Genomic DNA, 12,730 nt, shown 5'->3' on the forward strand with positions numbered 1-12,730 from the left:
TTTCTAAAGCTCTTTAGAGAAATTATGATCTTTTTTATTATATTATTTGCAGCCTCCTCTGGCAGCAGTGTGCCGCTTGCTTTTTGTTCTATGGTTTGACGCTCTATTACAACTTGTTTTATGACTCCTGTATAGTTCTGGTCAGCGGTTAGATAGCTTACAAGATATGTGGGTGTGTGTTGCCACCAGCAGCGGGGTGGCAGGCGTAGTGTTTCAGCACATGGCCTATATTTAACTGGGGGAAGGGGATTTTGAACTTAAAGTCATATCGTCATATCAGCTGCCACTGGCACACACAAAGGTGCAATGAAACACTGCTTTTTAAAAAATTTTGAAACTCTAAATTCTTAATGTTCGCTGTTTGTGTGTTTGACTCAGTCTCTACTGATATGCACCCCCACCAATTGCTTTGCCCTTGTCTTACTTGACTCCCCACTTTTCATTCCCGGCTCTGTCTATTTCTGTCCTTCGCTGAGTCAGATGGACATCTCCCAACTTAGAATGACACAAACAGGCGGACCGACTACCAATTCAGAGTGACTCAAAACATCAGGAGGACTCTAAAAAACAATACTTGGAGTTGAAAAGAGAAGATTCGGGGGAAATTACCAAGATGGACGAATGTGAGAGTCTGTATTCGGAGATGACGGAGCTGCAGGAGTTTCAGTGTGAAGCTTCAGATGTCATGAGCCAGGATGATGAAGATGAATTGGAAGAGCTACAAAACAGGTGATTTACAAAAAAAGAATCTGAATAACCTCATTTTTATTCATATTATCTCTGTTTTAGAGTGATTTTTTTTTAAAATGTTAGCTCTTTGTCTCTGAGCTTCTTAGCATCAAATAATTTGTTATAAACAAGGAAAGGAGAAGATGTAGCTCATCTCCATCTGGAAAACATAAACTCAATTTAGTTTCCATTAATCTCCATTAATCTAACTTAATGCCTTAAATAATCACGTAAAGAAGTGTCGGTGTGGCAGCTATATCAATGTTCGATGTTGTTCACCACAACATGTTTTACATCTCATTTTTATACTAGTTTCCTCTACTTATTCTTCCCATTTCATAAATAGTAGAAGAAACTGATATGTTGGATGCATCCCAGAAGGCCAGGCTTCGCTTTTCTAATATTACATGAATGACGCCTTGGGACGTCACCTTTCAGGGGGCTCTGGTGTATTCATAGCCGGAGGGATGGCTCAGAGCGCATCAGATCATTATTTTTTCAGATCATCACTCTCACTGGCAGCTCCGCACCAAACACCTGGTCTAATGCTGGAGATCTGCAAATCTCAAGTGATCATCTTGAGAAAAGATTAACTGGTGTTACTGTGCTTTCATCTTAGATTAACTCAGCTGCCTCGGTAGTCCAAAATGTTGCTCGAATATGTTTTGATTTGATTAATTGCTTTGTCCTCAGGTTATATTTCCATGAGCTGTGCCAAAAAAGATCTCCTCTTGCAGTCATGCCTTTCCTTCCTCCCTCCTCATTCCTCTCACTCTGTCAATTCCTCTCTCCTTCAGTCTCCGAGAAGTTGTCCAGGACCCATCGGTGAAGCCCAAGCTCCAATGCCTAATGGTGGATCCGTCGTTCTCGATGGTAACAGTTCAGAGCGAGGACAGTGGTATTGTTTGGGAGACGGCCTCTAGCCGCTGCTCTACTCCGTGGGCCTCTGAGACGAGCTCCACCTCTGAAGCTTACAGTATGGAGGGCTCTGGAGCTGCAGGAAAGATCACCATCGTCTTTGATGAGGAGAAAGTAGTCCGCAGGAGGACGAGGTCTGGAGGAAGAAGCAGTAGGCTCGGGGACAGGCTGAGCCGACCTGGTAGCTCAAGATCGGCTTCAGCTCTAGGCGTGGAGAGACCGGAGATGGCAGAGGTTTCACTTCCCAATGTCAAGCAGGAAAACAGCAAAACAGAGACGGACTTGGAGGAAATCAAAAGCAAAGATCAGCAGCTTTTTAGTTTGATTTCAGAGGGCTATGAGATTCTTAACATTAGAGTCCCCTCTAAACTACCCACTGTGGACGAGGAGGAGAGTACAGAGCTGCAGGACAATTTGTCTTATCTGGATCAGACTCCAAAGATCAAGTCTCATAATCACATTGAGTGGACGTTGCAACATAATCAAGTCCTGCCAGAGGGGGAGGAAATACTGGAACACCAGGAGGTACTTTTCTGTTTCATTTGAAAGATTGTTATAATGAACTTTGTGATCTTTATTATGCTTCATTTGTCAGTTTAAGTGTTACAGTGCACTTTTTGGATTGAGATGCTGATTTTAATTTCTCCACAGCAAGATTCTTCTCAGCCATCAGCAGACACAGAGCGTGGACACACACCCACTCAGAGAGAAAGCACCGGTGACATTGACTATTTCGAGAAGTTTACCCTTTTGGATGTGGTGGCTTCTGGAGAACAAGCAGAGCTGCAGGAGGAGTTTAAACAGCCTGCAGCAAAACTCCAAGCTGAGGAACAAAAGCCTGCTGGAGAAACAGCCACAGGCGCCCCCTCTGCATCTGAGGACTCTTTCGTATTTGTTTCGGACGTAGATATAGTTGGGGAACACCTTGATGAGGTCTTCTATGGAGAAGGACTTCCTGCTGATGCACTACATCAGAGAGAAGAAGACAAGACTGAAAGCCAAGGAGGGATGAGAAGCAGACGAGAAAGCCAGAGGTCAACGAAAGGGAGCGGATCAGTGTTGTTTGAGAGTGAAGAGACCACTCTCACGCCCATCTTTATCTCTCCTGGACCTCCTAAGATCATTGACCCGATCCTGCTGGAGGAGCCCACTGCCATGTCCTTCATGTACTCTGACCTTTACGAGGATGCTGTGGGTGAGAGGAGGAAGAGTGATGAGGAATACTCTGAGGCAGAGAGCGTGGCATCTGAGAAGTCTTACAGGAGACGTTTGTCAGATTCAGAGGAGGCACATGGGTACCTGGAGAAGTTCATTTTAAAAGACGAATCTCCTACGCTGGATGTTCAACCGGAGCCGGTGGCCAGTGAGAGCGAAGGAAGGATGATGTGGCCGCAGAGTAAGTTTGAAATGACGGGATGTTTAATACGAGTGCCAGAAGAAGAAAAGAAAGAAAAGGTAAAGAAGGAGGAACCAGAGGTGCAGGAAGTGCAACTCTCTGAGGCTACTCAGGAGGAGACTATAGGAGTGACCTCGGAAGATTCAGGTCAAGAGTCTAAACCACCAGAGAAAAAAATAGAAGATCAACAAATGAAGCTTGAAGATAAGACAGACAAGACCGAGTCTTCTGAGTGCAGCTCAGAAAAGCCACTTCCTGAAACTCACCAGGCGGACTGTAAAGTTGACCATACACAACAGAGTGAGGGTCATCAGAGAGAAGAAGAAAAAAAGTGTGAGCAAAGCTGCACTGAACCTGAGCATGCCTGTGAGGAGGTGTTAGAAAAGACTGATGAGAAGACACCTGTAGTGCGTGCAGATATAGAAGCACCTGTAAGCAGTGAGGTGCCTCCTGCAGTCAATATATCTGAAGTACAAGCAGAAGCCTGGAAGACGAGTTTGCCTGAGGAGGTTGTTTCTGACACCAAAATAGAGTCTGCTGATGAAGAACTAGTAACCAAAGCAGAGGACTTAGCTGAAGTGAAGGAACCTGAGACTGTAACACAGGAAACGTTCACTCTGACTGAACCCTCGGCTCAAACACCAGCGTCACAGCACAAAGAAGCCGAAGACGTTGGACCTGTTGAGGTTATCACAGACTGTGATGCTGCAGTGCACACTGTTGTGGAGGTAACGGAAAAAGCAGTGAATGAAAAAGAGATTCAAACCCAAGTTTGTGTCGATCTTCAGGAAGTGAGAAGTATTCCTGAAGGACACGAACCTCTGACAGGGGAAACTACTGCTGAGGACAAGTTGGATAAAGAAGGGTTAGAGGTCACAGCCACGTCCATTGAAGTAACCAAGCCTGTTTCAGAACCAGTCATGACAGATGCAGATGAGAAACTTCATGCAACCCTTAAAACTCAGCAGACACAACAAGACATGGCTGATGGTGGATCAGACAAAACAAACTCTAAAGTACCCGCAGAGACCAGTAGGACTTTGGTTCAAGACATAGTGACCGTAGGTGATGAGCTAATCCTCCTCGTCCCCAAAGGAGAAGCTGTAGAGATGGATGTAGAGATCAGCCAGTGGTCAGAGAAAGATACGGTTCCTCTCCCTGAGTCTAACAGCACAGCTGAACTTCAGGCACTAGTAGAAGAAACAATGATGGAGCCTGAAGTCAAAGTAGAACCAGAAACCTCTGCAGAAGAAAAAGAACAAACCAGGAATGATTTCGATATGGACTATTCGCCACCTGCACCTGTAGAGGAAGCTGACTCCAAGGAGGCGAAGATTCAGAGACCCATAGAAGAAGACAAAATCATCTTTACTCCCCAACAGGATTCATATGAAGTGCACAGAGAGGAAATACATCCTGAACAAACAGTCGTAGAACAGATGGCAGAGATTCACGAGATGGAAGAAACGAGCGTTATTAAAGCAGATCTAGTTCCACATGTTGATCTGCACAAAGAGGATGTTGAGCAACAAATGGAGCAAGATTGGGGATTAGCAGAGTGCCCAGATGTGCCTGATGTTGAGATGGAATATGAAGTGATTTCTAAACAGGATGCAAAGGAGATGCCAGAACCTGAAACACAGAGAGATGTGGCTGGGCTATTACCACAGCCTACTCTGAAGAAAGAAGAGGATGAAGAGATGGTGGTAGAGAAGGTAGATTATTTCCCAGAAGAAGAAGAAGAAATGATTGAGGCTGACTATGAAATAATCGACGCAGAGGAGGAAATGCAGGCCCAGTTAGCTGCTGAGTTACAGGGGATGGACTGGTTCTGTCTCACCTGTGGATTTCTGATGTCAGAGAAAGACTGCATGTCTGGAGAGCATCACAGCCACGATGTGACTGCCGTGGATACGGCTTACGAAGAAATAAAGGTAATCTAATATTGAAGCACAGCTACACACGCAGGGCAGCACAGTGGAGCAGCGGTTAGCACTATCTGTGTGGAGTTTGCATGTTCCCCCATGTCTGGTTCTCTCTGGTTGATGCAGTTCTCGGGGTTAGGTTTATTGATGTTTCTAATTTACCTCTTGGTGTGAATTTGAACGGCCATCTGTCCAGATTGTGCTCTGCCTTTCGCCCTATGGCAGCTGGGAAAGGACCTACATCCTACAACTAATGCTGAAGTAATTGCTCTCTATGGTACCTCACCTGATTTTGTCTAAAACAGCCTGTAAGGGGTTACCTAGCCTACAGTGGTTATTTCCTAAAGCCTAAAAACAAAGCCAAGAGCAGTAGTCAGGATATAGTTTCCTTTCTGAACTATGATATAGAGTGCAATACAAAAAGTAGCACAGCATCATGAACTGAACAAAGCAGAACACCAGTTTTTATACCGTAAAATCAAATCAACATTTTTTATTTTCTCTGGTTCCAGAAGGTCAAAGTGGCTCCCGACTGTTTCATCATTCAAACATGTAGCTGCTGACACAGCAGAAAAACCACACTCATGACTGACGAGTACTGCGATCAAATAGCAGCTCATTATCCTACATCTCACAAGTGTTATGAACTCTTGTTATGAACATCACACATTTTACGGGCATTAGTTTATAATAAACTGGTCTTAGATTAGTCAACATTTCCATTCAATGCCAACAGGCCGCCACTTCTCAGGCTGCAGCCAAGCACATTGAATTGTAGTGATGCAATGCTCTGCTTTGATCGGTGCAAAGGTCCAGTGTGACATCATCACGTAGAAAATGATATGCAATCCGTACACACACACACACACACACACACACACACACACACACACACACACACACACACACACACACACACACACACACACACACACACACAGGCGCGCTTTCCTCTCTCGCTGTACCTCTGGGTGAGCTTAGGGTCAGCCATCACGTGTGGAGATGAAACCTTCTAACAATCAGCTATTTTAGTCTTTTTCCTCAAATTAAAATGCAAACAAACACAGATCTGCATTTTTAGGCTGAAGGTTCAAGACACATTTTATTGCAACAATCAGAGAAAACGCCTAAACACACACGCCTCACTAAGGGATAAGTTATTTTGGCTTTTCCATGTGGTCTGTCAGGAAACACCTGACAACAGGAGAGGGGTATGTCAGACTTCTGGCACTTAAATGAAGAGAAAGTTGGAACAATTTTAAGAAAGATTGAATGTCATTTCCAGCTGATATTTGAACCAGGTCTTGATGATGTGCGATCCACCATATTTATGTGAAGTATTGACAGCTGTAGAGAGTAAACAACATAAAGATCAAAAGAGCAAAGCTCTAATCTAAGTCTGACTTCAGCACCAAGAAGTGCAGTATATTCAAGTACTCCACAGAGGAGGAAAATTGATCCTGGCATGCTCACCAAGGAAACTTAGCAAACCTGTGTCCGGTCCAGTTCTCCAAGCTAGAAATTGCATTGCACTGCTTCACTTCTACATGCACAGGGGGCTGTTTGTCAAACACGTGTTAAAGTGCTCTGTAATGTTATAAATCTGCTCTTAGATGAGAAATTCATGGCATTCAGAAAAATAAAGACTGGCTTATTTTAAGCATCAAACATTAGCCAGCTGACCCTCAGACTAATTTAGAACTAAGATGTCAGGGCCCATAATTTGTGGTTGAATATTATGGAGCCGGCAGTGTGAAGGGAAATACCTTTTCAAGACCACAGTTACTTCTTTGAAAATTTACTGTGGTCATGATTGTTAATAACTCAAAGAAGTGGCTTTTGTTTGGAAAAAAAATCTTATTTGAATACATTCAGACATATGACTAAAATCTGGCTGTTGGTAAAGCTAAAGGCTATCTCTGTGTGACTGGCCCAGGGTTGTGTATGCAGGTATGTTCACACGTTCTCCTTCAAACACCTGTTAAGACTCTTAGCAGAGAGCAGAGAGCGGTCAGTGACCACATCTTGACCCAGTTAAATGTGAGCTGCTTGTGCTGAAGCGGTGACAGGGAATCGCCGCTGCTCTTCTTCCTGGAATAGCGTCTCTGATGGCTCTCCTTAAAGCTGCAGCAGACTCGTATTTTAACTTCAGGATGAACCCGTTTTATCTCTCTGAATAGTAACAACTTGTGGGAGGGATTTGTTTAATCTTTAAACAAGATAAAGAACTCGACAGAGCAATTGAGAAGTTGTTATCATGAGTAAAAAAGAAAGCATGTTGTTTTCAGTTGGTTAATAATGTTGTGAAAGATGAAACACCTTCTGTGAAACCCTGGCAGAGATACCAGCCCACAAAGAGATCTGTATTCTTGTTTATCTGCTAGATTTTCTTTAAAACTTTATAATCTTTTGAGGTTACAAACTCTGAGAGAGCTTTGGCTCAGCTTTGGCATCATATGCAAAATATTTCACTTCGCACCTTTGCATTATTGTCAGAGTGCTTACAACTGATATTTCAATAAGAAGAGATCACTTGGAAGAACTGAACATCATTTATTGAGACAGAAAAACTTTTTAGCAATTAGACTTTGACGATGGTGGTACAAAATCCCAGCACTGACAGGATTTAGGACAGGAGCCCCCCGAAGTCTAGATGCTGGTGGTGCTGAAGATGATGACTACATCCAAGCCTTCTTGGATGGAGCTTTAACTGAGGTGTCTGTGAGGTGGAGATGGGGAGGAGAGTCTGAAAGGGAGAATGACGAGGACACAGATTTAAACCACACAAAGTGGATGCTGATTGGCTCAAAGAAGGTGGGCAAGAAGATGACTGGACTAGAGTAATGATGTCAGTATTGAGACTGACAGGATGGGGAAGCAGTAGTGATGTAAAGACCAGAAAAGCAGCTGAGCACCCAGGAAAGCAGGGAGATGAGTGATTGCAGATCTTCGTTACTGAACTTACGCACAAGCTTCATTTAACCTGTAAGTGTTTGTAAAACAGGAGTCGCTGAGTGGTTGGATCTCAGAGCTTCAGGAGAGATCGGAGAACATCGAGGACTTGGTGTCAGAGCTGGAGCTTGCCTACAACTCTGTGGAGGTAAAGCATGCTTTAGTTGCTCTAAGCAGCACTGTTAGCTCATGGTAGAGTTTAATCAAAAGCCTCTCTTTGCTGTTCGTCTGGCTCAGGATCAGTTCATAGAGAGCGAGGCGGCCATGAAGGCTCAGAACAAGGAGATGATGGATGTGGTGATGGAGCAGTACAATAACATGTCTGTCAGCATGGAGGAGGAAAAGAAGACCAAGCTGGAGCAGCTCTATGATCAGATTGTCTCCTTCCAGGAGAGCATTGACTCGGCCAAGGCCATTCTGGAGACCGCAAGCAGAGAGGCTGAGACTGAGGCCAGCGTGAGTCCTGAAGCTCCTCGGGTTTATTGCTCATGAGGGTTTGTGTCAAATTTCTAATAAAATCTTCTTCAATCTGCTCCCCCACTAGTCGCCTGAAGACATTCATGCAAGGTAATTTGCTTTCAATTAAAGATTTGGGAATGAGTGTGGTTTCCCAGGACTTTAGTGGCAACCAGTTTGGCATGCTGCTTGACCTCCAGAACCTCAACCTGTGGAGCATGCCGGTATGCTGGATATTAAAATGCATGAGTGAATTTTTGTTTTATTATTACATATCTAAGAAGCCGTGACAAAAAGTCAAAAAGTGCTAATTTATTTAACCAAAAACATGAATTTAACACCAAAAAGTTTTGCCAAGAGGTGTGAAGGTCAGTATCATCAGAAGACAGATTTTATAATTATACTGATTGCCACAAAATAAAGATCCATGTGGTGTGTGCATGGGTGAGGGTTTCTAACTGATCTACCATAGCATAGAAATATATAACATATAGGCTGCGTTTCCCAGGCATGGATTAAATGCAGTCTTTATAATGGAGATCGTCACTGAATTTTTCTTTAAGGTTAGGTTCAGGCTTAATCTATGTCTGGGAAACTGGATGATAAAGTTGGACAAGTGAGCAGATTGCTCACACTTTAATGCTGATTCACGTTGTGGTTTATGGTCAGGCTTACAGCAGCTCTGGACTCAGCCTCGACAATGGAGCTGGGTCCCAAGGGACTGCTGGTCTTTGAGGACTATGCCAAGGCCAACACTTCAAGCTCCAACCTCGCACAGCGAAAAGGAATCCCAGGTGGGTCTGCTGTGAGCTTACCCTGTGTTTGCAGATCTCATGCTATCACACGTACGTATATGTGGCATAAAGCTTCCTGCTGTGTGTCTCAGTTCCCCAGAGGCCGACACTGCTGCCGCAGGAGCCGGGCTCAGCCACCAGCACCAGCGTCACAGTTTACTGGAAAGTCAACCCTGGAGATATCATAGACTGCTTCCAGGTCTACTGCATGGAGGATCCACAGGGCGGTAAATACTTACAGGATGTTTCTTAAACTGGAAAATTGTGGAAGACTAATAATGATGTTGAACAGTGAACAAATTAAAAGGTTTCTGAGTATATAAATGTAAGGAGGTGTTTGTCTTCAGGGTTACATTTGAGGTGTTTTATATCTGTGGTCCACAGCTGTGTCAGAGGAGTACCGTGTGACAGTAAAGGAGAGTTACTGTGTCCTGGAGGACCTAGAATCTGACAAGATGTACAAGGTTTGGGTGATGGCTGTCAACTATACAGGCTGTTCTCTGCCCAGCGAGAGACTCACCTTCAGAACTGGTCAGTCTGCACGCTGGACTTATAGCAACACATCTGTTGTCTGATAAAAAAGTTGAAGAACTGCTTTCATTTTTTCCTGACATGCTTGACAGAATTCAGATTTCTCCTCTGCTATATTAAGACAATGTGCTTGGAAGCAATCTGGCTGTTTGTAGTTTACAGACGAAGCAAGAAAAGTCCTGCAAAACCATAAAGGTGTACTTTTCATTAGTTGTCTCTCTCTGGCAGCTCCTTCAGTGCCAGTGATCGACACAGAGCGCTGCAGCATCCTGTGGGATTCAGCTACTCTGAGGTGGAGCTCAGCAGAACGGGCTCCTGGACAGAGTTACACTTTGGAGTACTGCCGACAGTATGAACTGGAAGGAGAAGGGCTCAGGTGGGTGTTAACCAGACCGGTAAGCACACTGACACATGTTACTATACTAAATGTTTATGTAAAATGTTTGTTTGTGCATATATTTTTGCTGATGTGACTCCCAGATCCATCTCAGGTATCAAAACCTGTGAGCAAAAGATTCTCCTGCAGCCCAGTGAGAATTACCTGTTTTACATCAAAGCTGTGAACGAGGCTGGAGCCAGTGAACAGAGCGAGGCTGCACTCATTTCCACAAAAGGTATCAAGAACACACACTTCACAAATCATGTTTAGAAATTTAAAGGATGTACATGACATCATGGGCATGAATGGTACAGTAATGTGGTGCTTTAGATTTCTTTGTATTGTTCTTTTTCCAGGCTGTAATGATGCTGTTGATGTGCAGCATACATCTTTAATGCCTTACAAGAGAACAAGAATTGTTTTGTTTTTTTCTCTAATCCACACAGGGTCAAAAGTATGCATGCAGGCTTAGCAAGTTGCACCCAAGAGATGTTTTTTGGTAGCCATCAATAAGCTTCTGGTATAATTCTGACTGAATACTACTCTACTTGGCAGAATCGGTAGAGTTCATTTAAATTGGTAAAAAGAACAGTCCACGGAAATCTTGATTATGATGATTTTATGTTCACAGGTGTGCAACCACCCTACAGAATCTCTGCTCCCCTGCTTATGTTTTTATACTGTCTGTTACTTTTGTCTTGAGGCACGAGGTTCCACCTGCTGAAGGCATCAGCTCATCCTGCTCTCCAGCTCTCAGAGAACCAGACCACTCTGCACTATTCCCAGGATGCACACAAAACCACCTCGCTCACAGACACACAGTAAGTGTAACCCAAGAACACATCCAGTAGACCTTATTAGGAATACTCTTTTTAAAATCATCGTGTCCTAAAGATGTCCATCCATCCTTGGTGAGCTGCTGCCAGCACGAGGGATCTATTACTGGGAAACCAGCGTGTCACAAAGTACGGCCTACAGGCTCGGAGTGGCATACAGCACAGCCAACAGAAACAGCTCACTGGGGGAAAACAGCCTGTCCTGGTGTTTGCAGTGTACTCCCTCACCATCAGGGTAAACATAAGGAATTTTCACCCATTGCTGTGATGTTTCTGATAGTTTTGGTCTTTAACTTCCACTTTTCTCTGTCTTTCTGCCCCTATAGTTTCAGGTATCAGTTACTCCATAATGATATTCAGTCCAGCGTGTTTGTAACTGAGACGCCTGACAGAGTGGGCACTCTCCTGGACTACCAGCTCGGTCGTCTGTCTTTCTACAATGCCCAAAGCGGTCAGTTATTAGGCACCTTCAGACAGAACTTCACTCAGCCATGCCAGCCCGCTCTGGCTTTGGAGTTGCCTGGCAGCCTGGAGCTCAGCATGGTGCCGGTGGTGCCGGAGTTTACCAAGGACAGCTAGCTCTGCTAGTAGCCTAACACAGTGGAGAGTTTACAGGTCACGATGGACTCTTGAAATGTTGAAGAATAATGTAGAAGAGATGATTCCTCTAAAGCTAATATATGGGTTTGTGTGTTGTTAGCTGACAGAAGAACGATCACTTCAAGCATCCTTGGGTTTCTTGAAAGGTGGAATACAAATCTAAGTTATTATTATCAGTACTTCAACCACATAAAGCTTTAAAAGCTAGTTTTCTGCAATTGAATTCAAATTATATATGTATCTAGGTTAAAAAAAAAACCTAAAAAGGACACTTTCAATTTAGAAAATAGAGCTTCTATTTCATATAAATGGATTCAAATGAAGTGCTTTGATTTATTTCCCCCATTGATGAGCGAGAATGAAAAATGAAATGTGAAAAATGTTATAATTCTGAACCAAACATGTGACAATCTTTTACTGTTTTTGTAAACGTTTTTCTAATTTCACCCAGTTCATTCAATCCCTTCACCACAGATGCTGTTAGTAAATGCTCTAATAACATATAGACATCTGAACACAACCTCTGCATAATTAGTCCTTCAACAAATTATTACTCAAGGTTTTTTGGGGGTTTTTTTTGTCACCACAAAGTTTTGGACTGAGTTTGTGTCTCCAAACATACACTGTGGCACTTTTTAAACTGTTTCATAATGTGAATATGTTTGTTTTGTGTAAATAACCTTTTTAAAGAGATGTAATCAGTTCTTTGTTTCTTATGTGTGACTGTCAACAAATGCAGATCAGCTGTTTTTCTTCTTCTGTCTTGTAAAAACGGATTTTTCTGGTCTGAGAGAACATGATTATTTTTCTATCTGCTCAACTGAACTAATTGGTTAGACTCATTTACCATCCAGCCATCCTCCCCTTATCAGGTTCAGGGTTTGATGAAGCCTGTCTCAGCTGTCACAGAGAGGCAGAGTACACCCTGGACCGGACACCAGTGTGTTGCAGGGACTGTCGGAGGAAGCTCCACATAGAAAGGACCCTTCATTTGAACCAAACACCTCTGTGCTGCAGATGTGTTTTGACTCATTTTCCTAATAATATGTCACCACTAGGGGGCCTTGGTGCTCCGTTAACTGTATTACTGTCTTTTTAAAAATAATCTTTCTGGAAGTTAGGAGAGAACTGTAAACCTGATCTGAACCAAATGACCACAGAAAGAAACTTAAATCTAATTATTTTCCAGACAAGCTTTTTTTCTTTTTTGGTCT

At 43.4% G+C, this 12,730-nt stretch overlaps 1 protein-coding gene across 1 annotated transcript; it reads left to right on the forward strand.

The window, feature by feature from the left end:
* The first annotated feature begins 243 nt into the window (after positions 1–243).
* On the forward strand, positions 244–12,303 carry cmya5 (cardiomyopathy associated 5). Its single transcript, XM_085475255.1, has 14 exons — positions 244–729; positions 1,527–2,172; positions 2,299–4,977; positions 7,973–8,068; positions 8,158–8,376; positions 8,465–8,487; positions 9,046–9,170; positions 9,263–9,397; positions 9,555–9,701; positions 9,930–10,077; positions 10,182–10,315; positions 10,784–10,901; positions 10,975–11,151; positions 11,243–12,303. Exons 1-14 carry the CDS (start codon positions 614–616, stop codon positions 11,493–11,495), a joined length of 5,016 nt encoding a protein of 1,671 aa, XP_085331381.1. The 5' UTR covers positions 244–613; the 3' UTR covers positions 11,496–12,303.
* Positions 12,304–12,730: the final 427 nt, after the last annotated feature.

This window comes from Copadichromis virginalis, linkage group LG12 (assembly GCF_057382275.1).
Source record: "Copadichromis virginalis isolate Kocher_CV1m ecotype Utaka linkage group LG12, C_Virginalis_male_GT1.1, whole genome shotgun sequence".
In the NCBI taxonomy this organism is placed as follows: Eukaryota; Metazoa; Chordata; class Actinopteri; order Cichliformes; family Cichlidae; genus Copadichromis; species Copadichromis virginalis.

Coding starts and splice junctions, on each gene's coding strand:
- cmya5 (XM_085475255.1), top strand. CDS start 614: ATGGACGAATGTGAGAGTCTGTATTCGGAGATGACGGAGCTGCAGGAG. Junction 8,069..8,157: donor TTGCCTACAACTCTGTGGAG/GTAAAGCATGCT, acceptor CGTCTGGCTCAG/GATCAGTTCATAGAGAGCGA. Junction 9,702..9,929: donor GAGACTCACCTTCAGAACTG/GTCAGTCTGCAC, acceptor TCTCTCTGGCAG/CTCCTTCAGTGCCAGTGATC.